Below are 17,333 nucleotides of genomic sequence, written 5' to 3'. Positions count from 1 at the left end.
AATTTTCTGGCATAATGATCTCCACCTAACAAACCAAACTATGTCAGTGACATTACTTTAGCAGACGGTGCTACTGTTTGTCAACATCACTTGTTTTTTTATTTAGCATGTGAGGCTACTGAAAAACAAATCCTCTCTCAATATTTTTTGGAAATAAATTTATTTGTTTGGTTTTATATATTGTAATGTTTCTCTCCAACAGGCCTTCTGTAAAACACAGATCAACACAACACATCCAACTCAAGAACTTGACAACAAGAGTTCCAAAATAATGTGGTTCTTAATAACAAACAAATCACATCCAATACTGCACAATTGGCTACAGGATACACTGGCTAAAAATGCTTTACTAAACTCTAAATTGCTGTACTGCCATACTAAACTCTCTATCTATTCTGGACTCATACTGCTTCACTTGAGAATTCACTATCCCCTGTCATCATCTCTTGCAATTCTTAGGAGGTTTGTGTTAGGATGTAATAAATTTTCAAATCTGAAGGAATATCAGAAACATGTAAAAGCAACAAACAGCATGATCAATGACCACATGAACAGGCAGGCATTCATCTGCATTACTAGTATCTAATTCAATAGATATATATATATATTTTTATATATATAGAGTTATATACTAATATTTAATTATTGTGCTTTGTAGCCTAGATATAGCCTAGGTATTGTGCTGTATACTGTGAAATATATGTACTGTATAGCCATATAGTGCTACAGAATGTGAAATATAGCCTAGAAATTGCACTATAAATTTAGTTTTTGATAGAGTTACATGAGTTGATTTGAATATATGATTAGTTCAAATTAAGTGACCATGTATTCTCTGACCCAGTTTCTAGAGTCAATAGCTTGCCTTATTTTCTGTCAGTAATAAACATAAATATAAATAAGTTGACACTTGAGTTAACTTGAAGATTTCTCCTTGATTTCCTTCCCTTAAGTATCTGCACTATTCAACACATTCAGAGAGGAAGCAGCAGCACAAACTTCACAATTTTTGAGTCTTTCTGTTTTGTTGTTGTCATGTTCTCCACTGTTGGATATGGAGAATTTTCCCCTGACATTTGGCTGGGCCAACTCTTTATGATTCTAACCATTATCCTGGCCTTTGTTTTTATACCTAGCCATGTAATCATACTCAAGTCTCCCAATCTAGCTAAGTAAAGGGATACTTTACTTTACTACAAACATTCCAATGGAACTTAAACATTTTAACTCATTTCTTCTAACTGGTTCATTGTTATAAATCCATTCTAGATTCAAGGAATTTTAGCCACATACATGGAATGAGTTAACTGTGGTGGAGACTACAATTTGGGTCTAACTAAGATCAAGAAGCATGTGATTGTCTGTTCTACAACATTATCTCTTGACAGCCTGATAGACTTCCTGAATGAGTTTTATGATAATCCTAACTTAGAGGTGAGGCCATTGCTTAAATATAGGACCATTAATAGCACTTTAAAAGAGTTGTACTTTAAGCCTCTTATAAAATAACAAAACTACTACAGATTTGATGAGGTAACCTCAGCTTGGGAGTCATTCTACAGAAGATTGAATCATATCAACTTGCAAAGAGATATGTGGCTAAATTTTTTAAAATTGAATAACAAAATAGTTTAATTTTGTCAGCTATTTCGCTTTGATTCTCATGGCATAGAACTTATAACAAAACAAACACAAACGAATAGTTAGACTACCACATGATAAAGAAAGGCTTGAGGTAAGTAATCTTTAATCATGGGTTATGTTGGCAAATGACATGCAGGTTTTTTTTCGTCTTTCTCCCACAAAACTTCAGAGGCCTCTAGGATATGGCAGGGTTGCAGGTGGTCATGACTTCCACAGTATGATGTGGAGGGTTATAAGGGAAAACCTGCACAATCTATTCACCCTAACACAAAAAACTTCCCACAAGCCTCAGCTGAAGGCACGGTGGCTAAGCGGTAACGTCTAGTAATGTGCTTCTCCAGTTCCGCCGTATGGTAACGTGGTTGATTTGATTTTCTGTTTTATTGTCTGGTGAAACCCATGTCACTGTGGCATTTTTTGTGGGGGAAAATGCTGCCTTCTATAACTAATTCATTAAATGTGAAGAAGTCTGCAAACATTTCTCCATTTTCATTTATGATGCCAAGTCCCAGGGTGCCCATACTTTTCTCTCTCTCTCTGTGTCACTTCCCACTTTGACATTCGAGTCTCCCATGAAGATCAAAACATTTTGTCAACTATACTTTGCAGTTGGTCATAAAATGTATTTTTGTCGGTATCACTTGCAAGGTTGGTGGGAGCATAGCACATAATGATATGAACATTTTTGAACTTAGACAAAAATTTTGCTCTAATTATTCGTTCTGAAACTGAGACTTTTGAAAGCTTCCTTGTTTAGTAGTAGTGCTACACCATTTTCATGTAAGTCATCTTCTTTTTCCTTTCCAGAGAAGAGAAGGGTCTTCTCCTAATTGCAGTCTTGTTTCACCGAATGTTTTCCATCGAACTTCACTCATTCCCAGGATCTGTAGTTTGTAGTTGGCCATTTCCTTTGCAATTTGTGCACATCTACCTGGTTCTAGTAAAGTACGGACATTCCATGTTCCCAAGTTAAATGCTGCCTTCTGAATAAGGAAGTGTTTCTTTTTCATTGGTTTAAGTAGAGTGGTCGGCCTCACAGGATTCGTTCGACTTTCCCTGCATAGCTTCATAAGTCTCCTTTGTGGAGCTCTACTTTCGCCTCTGACAATGTTTAGTGTTTGTGTTTTTGTTCTGGTTTCTATAACACTATTTTTTCAATGGACAGGTTGTTAGCCTATCAAACAATACCTGTGTCCCGGGAAGGGGGATGCACCTTTTGTCTGGCCTCTTTCCTAGCAGACCTGTCTGGCTTGGTAGTACCTGCCAGGAGTGATGAGCTCCCGCCGGTATAGCTCTGAGGGTCATTGAGGCACTCAAGCTGTCACACCACGGCAAGGTATGTGCATCAGGTGTGCATCTAGCGCGTCAGATATTTACACAGTTAAAACCAACCTGGAAATCTCCTCACATCTCAAACAAGACTAAACTAAGAATCTTTAACTCTAATGTCAAGGCTGTCCTACTGTATGGTTCTGAAACATGGAGAACAACTGAAGCCACAACAAAAAAAAAATACAGACCTTCATCAACAGATGCCTGAGAAATATCCTAAAAAATACACTGGTATGACAAATTAGAAAACACCAAACTGTGGGAGATGAGTGGACAGAAAAATATAGAAGTGCCGATCTTAGAGAGGAAGTGGAGATGGATTGGTCACACCCTTAGAAAAGATACCAGCAACAGAGCTAGGCAGGCCTTAGAGTGGAACCCCCAGGGAGCAAGACTCAGAGGATGACCAAAAAGAACATGGCGACGCAGTGTACTTGAAGAAGCAGAGAAGACCGGTAAGAGCTGGGAAACCATTAAAAAACTAGCAAGAGACTGTGGAGAGTGGCATGTTTTTGTCGAGGCCCTATGTTCCATGAGGAACTCAAAGGAGTGATGATGATGATGGAAACTGAGCATCACTAGTCTTTGGCAAACTCACAACAAACATTTTTCAAAGACATGAAACAGCTGGGACTAAGGGTTAGATTATGTCAGGGTAGACAAAATCATAGGCAAATACAATAAGTTCTTAGCAACTTGAAATATGGTGTCTAAATGTAGCCTTCTTTATTTCATTGTTGTAATGACCAAATGATGACAGACAATTAATGCGTGTATATTCCGCATTCCACATTTATCATTCCAACAAGGACATCTGTACAATAAAGTCTCTATTTTCATATTTATATATATATATTTTTAATATTTTTTTTCAGATTAACAATTGACATCCCCCCATGACAATGTCATCAGGTTTTGGCAAAACAAACTTTCACATCAGGCTAGAACCAAGATCTTTGTGCTGCTTAGAATGGGGAAATTGGGAAAGGTAAACTTAGATCTTAGTTGTCATTTTGTAAAATTCAATTTTTCTTAGCACTCTCATAATATAACATACCCTTGGTGAAGCAAAATCAAATTTGCTGCCTTGCAGGATGTGGAGGGATCTACAAAGGGTTAGAGCAGCTTACACAAAAATAAAAGGCAGCTATTGATAGAGGCAAAAGGCTCACTCCCCCAGACGGTTGTGCGCAGGGCTAACAACCCTGTCATATAAAATGAATACTCTGACGAAAGCTTCAATTTTTCTAAGCACACTTATAATATAACCTTATGTCTCTCACAACATACTTTATGGCCAAGATAATTAGGATGTATTAGAATGCATACTCCAACATACTCTGTCTAATAAAGATAGAGAAATTCTGGATTTGTAGGGCATAAGATAGTACAGTAAGAATGCAAATATAAATAATATGTCAAATAATAGTAGGTCTAAAAAAATACTGTAAAATAACAAAACATGTTTTTCCTGCTAACAATGTGTCATATACTGGTTCATACAAATAACAAACCCCCAACCTATAAAAGGCACTGACGACATAATAACAGAAAACCTTAAAAAGGCTGAAACCTTCAATAAATATTTTGCCAGCATTAACAAGTCAAAGCCAAGAAAACAACTGGACCAGGCCTTCAGTAATATCTTAAAGAAAGAAGAAAAAGCTCCAACAGTCAACTGTCAGATCTTTGACACTCCCTTCACTCTACATGAGCTCAATACTGCCCTAAAAAGCCTCAATTCAAGAAAATCCCCTGGACCCGATAAAATAACAAATGAAATGATTCGGGGACTAGGACCACAGGCACAAAACTGTATATTTAACTTTATCAACCATACATGGAAAACTGGAGACATACCACAGGAATGGAGAACCGCAAACATAATACCCATTTTAAAGAAAAATAAACCACCTGGAGACTCAAAAAGTTATAGACCAATATCTCTAACATTGCCATTGGCAAAATGGCAGAAAAAATTATCAATAACCGACTTTATTGGTGGCTAGAAAGTACTTGCTCACTCCACAATGCACAAGCTGGCTTCAGGAAAGCAAGTAGAACAGAAGACCACCTCTTTCATTTTATCCAGGACACAGTGGAAGGGTTTCATGAAAACAAGCACACTACAGCAGTATTTATAGATTTGCAGCAAGCCTATGATAAAGTGTGGAGAAAAGGTCTATTTTTGAAGATGAAAAAAATAAGCATCCATGGAAAAATGTACAGCTGGATCAGGGCATTCTTAAAAAACAGAACCATTCAAACCCGACTCGAAGGTGCCATCTCTAGTAAAAAAAGTTTGGAAGAAGTACTACCACAAGGTTCAGCCCTTAGCTGCACTCTCTTTCTAATCTTCATGAATGACCTCCCGGACTTCATTTCGGTCAATAAGGCACTTTATGCAGATGACCTTTTAATTTGGACTACAGAGAAACATCCAGTGCTGACTAGATCCAAACTAAATAGAGCCCTCACAACTATCTCCACATATTCAAAATTATGGAAAATGGAAATACTGAAAAGAAAAGTCAGTTTATTCAATCTTTAGCCACAGCAACAAAACAGCAAAAAGAAACTACATCCTAAAAATAGACTCTCAGCCAATAAATAAAGAAGAAAATCCAACATATCTTGGTGTAAAACTAGACCAAAGACTGTCTCTAAAACACTTTATGGCAGATTTAAAAGAAAAGGCATCACAAAGATTAAACATAATAAAACACCTAGCAGGAATATCCTGGGGAGCTGAAAAGAAAACCTTAAGACAGTTATACACTGGATATGTCAGATCTGTAATGGATAACTGTCTCTCCATACAAGTAGCTGCCAACAAAACCTATCAATCATCATTAGATACAATCCAAAACCAAGCCTTGCGGCTAATTAGTGGAGGTATGAGAACTACTCCCACAGCAGCCTGTGAAATAGACTCCAATATTGAACCTCTTAAGTTAAGGCGCAACAGAGCAGCATTAGAAGCTATTGAGAGATACAGAAGGTTGGAGGACGATCATCCTAATAAATTACTAACACAGAGAAATAGGAAAAACAACCAAAAAAAGCAAAGGACTCTGATCCAACTTACTGACGAACTAGCCCTAAAACACCTCCTACCCAATAAAAGAGAAAAAATTACCAGGTTTTCAAACATTACACCCGGACTAAACTACAAACAACCAACCATCAAAACACATTTACTAAATAACACCTTAACAAAAGAATCAAATCCACTGGAGCTCAAAGTAGGCACGCTTGAAACAATCGAAAGCTATCAAAAAACAGCTATCCATATTTATACAGACGGATCGGCTTTCAAAGCTACCATCAATGCTGGTCTTGGTGCCTTCCTGGTCTTCCCTAAAAATAAACACTTTGAGATAAGCGCACCCTGTGGTGATTACTGCTCAAACTTCCAAGCCGAAATTGAGGCAATTACCATAGCACTCCAGACAGGGGAAAACAAATTATATGAAGGAGTGCAACCACCATCAGATATTGTTGTCTTTACAGACTCCCAATCTACTCTGCAAGCACTTAACAGCAGCACCTCAAACAGCCCAAGAGAATTGACAACACTCATTGTGATAATCCACCAGATGATATCAAAATTAAATATCAATATTACGCTACAGTGGATCCCTGGACACATTGACATCATGGGAAATGAAAAGGCAGATAAGCTATCAAAGGCAGGTTCATCTATGGAACAACCAGATAGACCTGTTAACTACCTCACCCTAAGGTCAATGTTAGTCAACAATCACAAAGAGGAGTGGCTCAACCAATGGGCATCAGGAAACACAGGCAGAGCCATGTACAGAGAAATGACTACTCCTAACAAACTGGACAGTATTAACTTCCTCCCCCGCAAAGAACAATCTACAATCTTCCAACTAAGAACAGGACACACACCACTATTAAATTACCACCTGAGCAAAATGAACTCCACACAACTACCCCTTTGCAGACATTGCGCCCACCCCTTTGAAACCGTAAACCATATCCTCTTTGAATGCCCCTCCCTAATCCACCTTAGGCAGACCCTACTTCCACTACAGCCCAATAAAACCAACACCATGTACGGCAGTGCTGAACAACTGAAGAAAACAGCACACTTTTTTTTCCTTGGCACAGTCTGCAAAAGAGCTCACAGCTCAGCAGCACTAAAGCTGGCTAGAAGAAGAAGAAATACTGGTTCATCTATCTCTGTGATGTTTTTGGATAACAATGTTGAATTCTTGATTGAAAAAAAATTAAACTTATCAAAGGGCAGTAACTTTGGTCTACACTACATATAAAGTTCAGTTTCTGAACAACTTACACATCAATGTTATAATGTACTTTTGTTATCCAATCATTGTGTTTCATTTGTCAGGTCTTTCCACATTGTGCTTACAAGAATGCCACCAGGTGATTTAACCAGTTAGTTAAACTCTTGGCAGAGCATGCTTCAGGAGGAATATTCAACTTTATCATTCCCTTGTGATTTTCTTCCATTGACCCATATGCTTTCAGTCCAATAGTTGTGTTACTTGAAGACCAGTAAGTATAATAAAATATTTTTATAAGTATAGGCAATGAAATAAAAAAAATTCCTAGGTCTCATCATCTCATCTCTGCCTGTTGTCTTGTCTGTGGCATAGGCTACCAAACATCTTCCTTTAGGAGTCTCAGTTCTGGGCGAGTCTCTCCAACTGCTCTCATGTCTTAAAAAAAATAGGTAAAGTTCCCATTTCAGACCTTGATGCATATGATGTTAAGGTCATCTGTTTCTTTGGCCAACAATTAATAAGAAAGGTGTCATGTGGCTAGCACAATTACCAACCACCTTTACTTTCCCCAACTAAATTCAGGTACCCATTAGAGTTGGGTGGACTCCGGGGTGCCCTAAAAATCCCCAGGTTTTGAAGCTAAGCACTTAACTATTCAGCCACTGACTCCCCCTCCCATGTCTTGCCCATCTTAAACCTTCAAGCTGGAGGTCCATCTTCTTCCAGGTCTGTGTCCTCTGTTTATTTGCCATTTGTTATTACTGAAGCTAAAGGTTTTTCCCTATGCCCAAACTTCCTCCTTTCTCAGCTGGGCTTGGGATCGTCCTATGGCGTAGTTTTCTGCACAAAATATAGTAGTTTTTTTTCGTGTCACATCTTTTCATTTTTAGTTGTTTTTACTAGTATGGGTTTATAAAGAAATATCTTGAATTAGTATTGTCTATCAAAATTTTTTAGCATTTTTTTAATAAAGTGAATATTTTAATAATAGCCTTTTGTTTTTTTTTAAATGTTTCAGGCCTGACGCTTTGTTCCTGGATACATTAGCTCATTTCCCATTAGTCTGTTACATGACTGGAAGTATTTGGAGGTACAGTATCTAAAGTATTATCAGTAACTGATCCTGTTTCTTGTTATTTATAGACGTATTGGTAGTTACTATTAATGTGTTAATCTAGTTGTTTATTTGTTCTATTTGTGCTTTAATCTAGTCATTCATTTTTCCCTATCACTTCGTTTCATTTGTCCCTTGACTTTTGGTCTAGGGGTACTTTGACAGCTCACATAACCAAATGCTTCCACTTTACCTCATCAGCAGGTGTTCTTAGCAGGATATTAAGATCTATTATTTTATGTTATCCAGCCAGATTGACCCTTTCTTCATGTTCCCTCCACTGTACCTTGAAGAATGATTTTAGGCAATGAGTCATGTCTTACAATATGACCAAACCAGTTCATCAGCTTTCATCTCTTCACAGTATTGAGGAGCTCCTCCTTTTTGCCAGCCAGTCTTCTTTTCCTGTTATTTGATACCCTGCATTTTTCTGTTCTATTCTCTCAAAGACTTTGGTTTTTCTTTCAGTCAACCTCAGCATTAAATGTCAAACTTTAACAACCTTATAGGAGAACATAGACCACTAGCCAAGAATAAAGTTTTGTGTATTTAAATAAAAAAAAAAGTAATGAGTCCATGTTAGATCTAGCTAGTTTGAGGTATTGAAATTTTAAAGAGTTTACACAAACATGTAGTCAGTTTAATATGAGATGAAATCTTTATCAATAGTTAATCAGTACGCTAGTCATAAACATTTAGTTTGTTCTATTCTGCTAGACATAGACCACTGTCTTTTAGGTCTTGTTGCTTAGTTTAGCTTGAATTTTCCATTGTCCTCTCTCTATGTCTCTCTTGTTTTTTCCTTCTGTCCCTCTTTCTTTCACTATTCTTGTCTAGGTCAGTGTATTGTTCTCATTCTAAGTATGCAAGTAACATAAAAAAAAGTTGTAAAAAAAAAGACAATCCCTCCTTTTTTGTAAGAGGGATTACTTTGCTCGTAACTCTTAATAACTAATTCTTCTTCTTCTTCTTCATCGTTCTCATTGTTATGTTGGAGTGTTCATATGACTAGACCAATACATGAGATGAACTGCGCGGTGGTTTCCAAATCAGGGAGCTCTCCATATAGTTTTCTTTCTATTGGGGTGATTTGGGGCCAATGTCTTATATGGGCCTCTTGGTAAAGAGAGCAGTTTTGGAGGACGTGGTCGGCATTCTCTGGTGATACTCCACATGGGCAGATTTCACTGGCTCCAATTTTGAGCTTCCGGTGCATGTGTTGTCGCATTCTGTTGTGTCCGGTCCTGAGAAAGATTAGACGTTGGTTTTGTCGGGATAGCTTATAGTAAGCTTCATCTTTCTTGTGATTTGGATGAGAGCTCGTCCATTTCTCATTTATTTTGTTTACAATTAATTTCTTCATTTCTTCTGGATAGAGTGCAGAGTTTATTTGAGAGTTAGTTCTCCCACTCTTGGCGAGTGTGTCAGCCTTCTCATTTCCTTCTAGTTGTATATGGGCTAATATCCATTGAATAACAGTTTTTTTGCTCTTGTTGTTGAGCTTTGTAAGTGCTGTTCTGAGGTTTTTAATAAAAGAGGAATCAGAGTTTTGCAAGCTTTGGAGGGTTGTTTTTGCATCGGTTAGCAAGACAATCTGACTGTGAGGGGAACTTGGATGATTTGCTAGCATGGTAGCAGCTAGTGCTAGTGCTTCCCTTTCTGCTCTGTGACTGTCAGAGAGCTCTCCAGTTGCAATGGATTTTTCTAGTTTTCCTCCATCTGGCCATTCGATAAGTATTCCAGCTCCTCCATTTGTGGTGGCTTTATGGGATGAGCCATCCGTGTAAACTCTGATCCACTGATTGCTAGGGTAATTGGTATGTAGAAAACAGTTCACTATTTCCTTGAGCTCTGTTGGTCTGTAATCAGATTTTCTTTTTATGTTTTCAATATGGTCCCTTATAGTAGGAATAGGGCTTTCGTCCCAGGGTGGAAATTCGTTATAGTGTATCGAGGATTCCAGAGTAATTTTTTCAAGTTGGTGTTTCTTTTTTAGGTTTAGAGATTCCTGTATGAAATTGGTCCTTTTGAGATGTTTTTTGTGCCAGTTTTGTGGATTTTTGTTCTAAGTGGGTGCCTTTCAAAGGTTTCCAATTTAGTGAATTGGGAAAGGATTTTTATTTCTCTTCTTTCATCCAGAGAGATCAGGGCAGCGGTTTCCTCCATAGTTCTAATGAGTGTTGTTTTGATTGCTCCTGTCATTATCCTTAAACCAATATTTTGAACCTTGTCTATTTTTCTTAGGTTGGTTTGGGCTGCTGAGCCCCATGCTGTGGCACCATATTCTAGTACAGGTCTTACATAACTGGTATAGGTCTTTTTCAGGATGTTGTGATTAGCTCCCCAATCTGTGCCAGCTAATTTTTTCAAGAGGGATAGTCTCTGGATGCCTTTACTCTGTGTTTTATCTATTTGGTTTTTCCAGGTTAGTCTCGGGTCATAGGTGACTCCAAGATAAGTAGGGCTGTCATTTTTTTCTAAAGCTTCCTTATCTAATGTTAATTTTATTGTTTGTTGTTTTGTTGACAGTGAGAATATGGTATATGTTGTCTTTTTTGTGTTAATGGACATGCCCCAGTCTTTGGACCAATTATTGAGTTTATCAAGAGCATCTTGTAATCGAAATTTCGATGTTCCTACATATTCTTCTGTGCTAATTAAGGCAAGGTCATCTGCATACATGCTGCTTTTAACTTTTTTGGGTAGGTTTTGATTTAGATCGTTTATGAATATTAGAAAAATTGTTGGGGATAGGACTCCTCCTTGGGGGATGCCATTTTTTATACCCACTGTGTGGCTTCTTTGTCCTTGCATGCAAACTAAGGCTTTTCTGTTATTTAGGTATTCCTTTATCCAGTTGTACATTCTGTGGGATATGTGATGCTGGATTAGCTTGAGCAAGAGACCTTGTTCCCAGACTTTGTCAAATGCTTTTTCTAAGTCAACCCACACAATTGTTGTTGGTTTCTTTTCTTGAAAGCCGTCTTCTATTTCTTGTGTGATGAAGGCAATTTGATCTTCTGTTGATCTGCCTTTTCTAAAGCCAGCCTGGGCTTCAGTGAGTAGGTTATTTGACTCAAGGATCCATGTCAGCCTTCTATTTATCACTCTTTCCATCAGTTTGCAAGTACAGCTAGTGAGGATGATGGGACGGTAGCTATCCAGTTTATTTCTTGGTTTGCCGTGCTTTATTATAGGGATCATAATGGCTTTTTTCCAGATGTTTGGAATTCTGCCAGATTTCCAGCTAGCATTGAATATTTGTAGCAGTTTTCTTTTGGCTTGAGGACCCAAGTGAAGAAGCATGTCATTTGATAATTTGTCTGGACCCGGGGCTTGTTTTGGTTTGAGGACTTTTAGGGATTCATCTAGTTCCTTCATTTTAAGATTAGTGGTCATTCCCAAGGAGTAAGCTGGATTGTTTTCTTTAATTTTATCTTGGATTTCTGAGTTTACATCTTTATTTCTACTTTCATTAATTTGTATTTGTCCTACGCTTTGGAAAAACTTAATGAATTCATTTGCTGCTATGTTGGAGTTCAGACACATATTGATCTCAGACTTTTGTATATGATAGAGCTAACCATTTTTATCATTGTTCTTCAACATCAATTCTGTTCTTAGGTTGTTCTAACAATATGTCAAATGATGTGGACCCGTGATGTCACAGCTATTCTTAGAGACTCTCGAACAGTTATCAGGGGAATGAGGGACTTCGAACAAAGAAGCTTTACAGTAAAAAATTTTTATTTGATTTTATATTTCACAAAACTTTTCTACCATTATGTATCAGCACTTAAAATATATCAGTACTTTCAAAATCACTTTCTATCAACAGGAGTTAAATCTTCTAGCTGGGGCAGTGAGAGGAGAACTTCCTAAACTGGCACGAGCTACACTCTGCGCTCTTATTACAATCAATGTTCATGCACGGGACATAATTTCAGAAATGGTGAAAAAACAGGTCAGACATTTTTTGACATTGAACTTTTTCATCTTCCTAATATTATTAAATTCCATTTGATGGCTAAATCAATTTTTTTGACATCATTAGAAAATACATATTGCTTCATGCAACAAAGACCTCTTCTTAAAAGATGACTGTTTAAATGTGCATTAAAAATATTTTTAAATGAAATGTATTCATTGTAAAATCTGTAATGACAACACCTTATAGTGCCCCAAGTACCCTATCTATCCCTCCATGCTGTGCAAAAAGAAAGACCATTTTGTGTGACCCTTGAGGTAACAGAAATGTTTTACATGCAGCCCTGAGATTACCAAAAGCTTTAAAATCTTGTATTAGAATGTAATATCTATAGCTAATATCTTAAAAATAGTATGTCTGAAAAAAAATCAAAGCTTTACAAATTAATCAGTCAAATGGAATTTTAAAAATGGTAATCCATTGTAAAAAAGACAAAATCCTAATTGTCCCAAATGTGGTTAATTATGCCTATATTAATCAGCACTCAAGACTTCATGGTCAAAACAAAAAAGAGCATTTAGAAAAACATCGTTTAAATAAACACAAGATCTTCTTTTTAAAAAGATAGAAAGGAAAATCACAAGTTACAGTTTCATTCTTTCGCTTTTACAAACTGTGTTTTGGGAAAATTTTTTGTTTTTAAAAATAAAGAATAGTTTCGGTAATGGTGATGAAATGTAGCACAGTGCTTTACCTCTTTTACATTTGTAACTATAGGACTCATTTTAGTCTCTTTAGGTCTGTGTCATTATCATCTGCATATAAATAAAAAATCTTTCTGGGGATCAGTATAATGCTAGGAACAAAACAAAAACATTTTCTTTTCTGCACATGAATGGAAACATTGCATGTGCATTCAAAACATTTACAATCTAGAGGAAATATATCTTATAAATATTTCAAGTTGTAAGTTGTAGCTGCTGGCAGTTTTAAAATCTCTTTAGCCAAGTTTTTTGGTGTGGCATTTCTTTTGATCTACTAGATTCATGAATCTCTTTGGCCTTCTTTCATTTGTTTGTTAAATGAAGAAACAACAAAACTTGTGTTGACAGGTATCAGAACTTTTAAGTTTTGACTGGCAAAAACAACTCAGATATTATTGGAATATGAAAGTGGACAACTGTGTTGTCTGCATGTCAATTGCTGTCTACACCTATGGCTATGAGTACCTTGGAGCCTGTCCTAGACTAGTGATTACACCTCTGACTGTAAGTTTATTGATATGGGTATTGTTGGACTATTTATATTTTTCCAAGTGACAGGCATATTTGTTTGATCAATTGATAGGATAAAACATTTGAATTAATGTCAGGATAAAACATTTGAATAATATGACATGACCTGACTAATTTTCAGAACATGCCTAGCTGACTATTTGAGGATTCAAGTGGATATTTCTATTGAATTAAAAAAATAAAATATTTGAATAACTAAGTTGACATATCCATTTCATCAATGATTATTAACTCGGCAAACACGTTTAACAAATTTACTGAACACAACAGAATTAATTGCTAATAAATTCTTTAGTTTTAAATAAACTTAATAGCAATGCTTTTAGTTTAAAAAAAAACAGCTACCACTTTTGTGTAGATCCCTACTTTTAAATTGTAAATTCTCAGTTGCTTAACTAGCCTGAAGATTTTATGATTAACATATTAGTACCTTATTCATTATTAATCTAGTAGAATGGGAGCTCAAAATCTGTAAGTGATGCCAGATGTTACTTTTTGACAAATAGTTATAAGCACAATCAAAGCACAATCATAGAGACATTGACAAAATTTTTTCTCCCTCCTAGAAGGATAAGTTTCATCTTTCTAGTTTATGCATTAAAACAGCAACCATCTCTATCTTTAGTTTTCTATTCATGCCACATTGCTCATTCATAGGACAGATGCTATCTCTGCCTTATGGGAGCCCTACAACTTGATCTAGGTGGAGCACCTGTAGGTCCAGCTGGTACTGGAAAGACTGAAACAACTAAAGATTTGGCTAAAGCTTTGGCTATATGGTGTGTAGTGTTTAATTGTTCAGACAGCTTGGATTATAAGGTGATTAGGACCTTAAATATAATTATGTTTCTTTTATAAAGACTTTATTTGAATTAGTGAATATTGAATATTTAGTTCAAATTGTTCATTGACTTATTATTATTATTATTATAGCTTTTATATAGCGCTACTTTCATGCTTATAGCATGCTCAGAGCGCTTTTGGTCCAATCTCATTTGTGGACCGGTGGGGGGGGAGGGGTTATCTAGGAGTTGGTTTTCTGTGCTGCCTTTAGGCAGAGACACCATGGCTGAGGGGCAGACAAACCATAGCTAAATGGTATAGAGAAGCTTACTTTCATTGAAAAACACCATGGCTAATGGCTTACATACAGACATGTGACTGATGAGACTGGGTGACATAAACACTACAAAACTGAATGACATATAACTCCACAAGGCTCAGTGACTTAGATAATTATATAACACAATATATTTTAAGATAAATAAATTCTATAACAGAAGTAAATTAATCCTCTCTAGATTTATATTTTTGTGTGTGTTTTTATTGGCGATGCTCTAGTGTTCTAAACTTCATGTATTTCTTAATAGGCTATTGGAAGGGAAGGCTGCTTCCATTATCATTAGACTAGGCTCACAAGTCTGATAAAACTAAAACTCACCCCAAAAAGATGCAAGTCTACAATACATGCGTTCTGAGTACAAAACATGGTCAATGTATGTGAAACAAGTCCCCACCTCTGCCAAGTGGATGTGATCAAAAGGAAAAAAAAAAAAACAACTTTTGTGGTGATCTTTTAAAAAGAAAATAGTTGCTTAACTATCTTGATGATAAAGGTGTGATCATCATGTACAAATGAAGCTTTCAGAATGCATCAAATCATATTGTTGTAAACCTGGTGGTGACACAGTTGGGGGTAGTGCTGTGTGTTTTTAGCCTACTCAAATCGCCACAGTCCAGTGCAGGATGAGCGGTCAACTGTGACCAGTGACAGTACACGTCAGTTCGGCAACGACCTGTGTGTAAATATTACGCACGCAAGTCATGGCGATTGTGATCATTCTGAGTGGCCAAGAACGTTCCATCCCATTCTAGAAGGCCGGTAGAGACTCTAAATAAGAGTGAGTGTGTTAGAAAGACTGCACTTCACGTTACCTCACAATGTGACCAGACGAGGCGAAGTTAGAGACAGACGGTGTGTGAAGTCAGGCGGAGCTAGGCTAGGTTTTGGACAGTTAGTGTGATGTTGTTGCCAACCGTACAGTATTTCTAATGTATTTGAAATTAAATTGCTACTGTTACTTTGGAGCCCTGATGAGTTGTGAGGTTCTTTGAGTTTGTTGTGTCGTGTGGTGCAGTTTGAAGAGAGCCTTGGAAGTAGAGGAGAGATCGTAACAATAACGAATAGAAGAGCATATAAATGCTTGGGAAGACATGGACATAGATCTAGACTTCACCATGTGTAGAGAAGTGGTAGAGAGACACTCAATGAACAGCCATGTAGCAGCAATGCAGCAATGATGTAGCAATGATGTAGGAGCAATGCAGCAATGATGTAGCAGCAATGATGTAGCAATGATGTAGCAGCAATGATGCAGCAATGATGTAGCAATGATGTTGCAGCAATGATGTAGCAGCAATGATGTAGCAGCGATGCAGCAATGATGTAGCAGCAATGCAGCAATGATGTAGCAGCAATGATGTAGCAATGATGTAGCAGCAATGATGTAGCAATGATCTCAGCTGACCTAGCCAGTTAAATGGAAAAGACTGGAACTACCAGGTTCTACATAGTATGCATTGGCGCTATAGCCCTAACAAGGAAGGCTCTATGGGATAGCCATAGTCATCTTAGGACAGAGGTCTGTCAATGATGATAATGATTACTCTATGGCAGTGATGCCCAAAGTACGGCCTGCGGGCCAGATGACGTGGTTCTATCCGGCCCGCTGAAACGCCAAACCAAATTAAGATAATCACCCATACCTTCTGCCCAAAAAAAAAAGGTTGAAAAATGTAACTTTACCTACGTTAGGGCTCTCTCTTTTTTCTAATGGATTGGTACCATGACATTTAACACTTAGATGTAAAATGTAACAGAAAAGGTGAACAGATCTTTACTTTTTTTGTTCGGAACATGATAATAAGCCAACATATTTGTTTTATAAAGAAAGTGTGGCTGTTTAACAAAAAAAAAACCAGCATATGAACAGCATTATGAAACAAATATAGCGGTATTGATGGGAATATTTAACACAAAGAGACAAGAAAATGGGTCGGTGGGAAAAGCTAAAATGTTGCTCACATTTGAAGTAGAGAAATAAACCCATTTTTCGATGCGTGAAAAAAAAATTCAAATATCCCATTAGTTAATGTAAGTACTAAATCCATGGGTTTCTCATAAAATTAGTTTAATGTCAATTTCATTTCTGCATTTATTTTTGTTACTTTTTCGGTTATGTGGCCTGCGACACGAGTGTCGGAAATTAAAATGGCCTGCAGGTCGAATTAGGTTGGGCATCACTGCTCTATGGTTTGACTTCTTCAGCTATATTAAATACTGTTTTATTGAGCAATTATTAGATGTTAAAATTTTATGTTATTTTAACATAACTGATAGTTTCAATTTCCATTGTATTCTTCCAGATGATGGGAGGATTCTTCTCTGGGCTAGCACAGTCAGGGGCCTGGTGCTGTTTTGATGAGTTCAACTGAATCAATATTGAAGTTTTATCTGTTATTGCTCAACAACTTATTACTATCAGAAATGCCAAAGTAGCTAAGGTAGGAATCAAAAGTACATAAGGCAGGATTCAAAAGTAACATAGGTATGAAGCTAAAGCAGCTAATATGAAGCATGTCTTACCATCAAGGGAAGTGTCAATTATAAAGTGTAGCCCAAAAATAAATAAAATAATAACTAATCAAGATAAAGTGACTTTTATCAAAATGTAATTACTTTAATA

At 36.8% G+C, this 17,333-nt stretch overlaps 1 protein-coding gene across 6 annotated transcripts in view; it reads left to right on the top strand.

The window, feature by feature from the left end:
- Positions 1-17,333, top strand: part of LOC129923921 (dynein axonemal heavy chain 6-like) — a 67,985-nt gene that overhangs the window by 46,960 nt on the left and 3,692 nt on the right. Inside the window, exons 2-8 of one of the 6 annotated variants that reach the window (XM_056017022.1) lie at positions 1,270-1,434; positions 3,852-3,964; positions 11,989-12,099; positions 12,203-12,328; positions 13,405-13,560; positions 14,245-14,366; positions 14,958-15,964. In XM_056017022.1, coding sequence (XP_055872997.1) covers positions 3,947-3,964; positions 11,989-12,099; positions 12,203-12,328; positions 13,405-13,560; positions 14,245-14,366; positions 14,958-15,012 — 588 coding nt within the window. In that variant the 5' untranslated portion in view covers positions 1,270-1,434; positions 3,852-3,946 and the 3' untranslated portion in view covers positions 15,013-15,964. Of the gene's footprint in view, positions 1-1,269; positions 1,435-3,851; positions 3,965-11,988; positions 12,100-12,202; positions 12,329-13,404; positions 13,561-14,244; positions 14,407-14,957; positions 15,965-17,013; positions 17,152-17,333 lie in introns of those variants that run through there. The other 5 variants (XM_056017021.1, XM_056017023.1, XM_056017020.1 and 2 more) reach the window with 5 other exon arrangements.

The sequence above is a fragment of the Biomphalaria glabrata genome, chromosome 18, assembly GCF_947242115.1.
Source record: "Biomphalaria glabrata chromosome 18, xgBioGlab47.1, whole genome shotgun sequence".
NCBI lineage: Eukaryota > Metazoa > Mollusca > Gastropoda > Planorbidae > Biomphalaria > Biomphalaria glabrata.
Note: the sequence above shows the minus strand (reverse complement) of the source record. Positions and strands in the feature narration are given on the sequence as shown.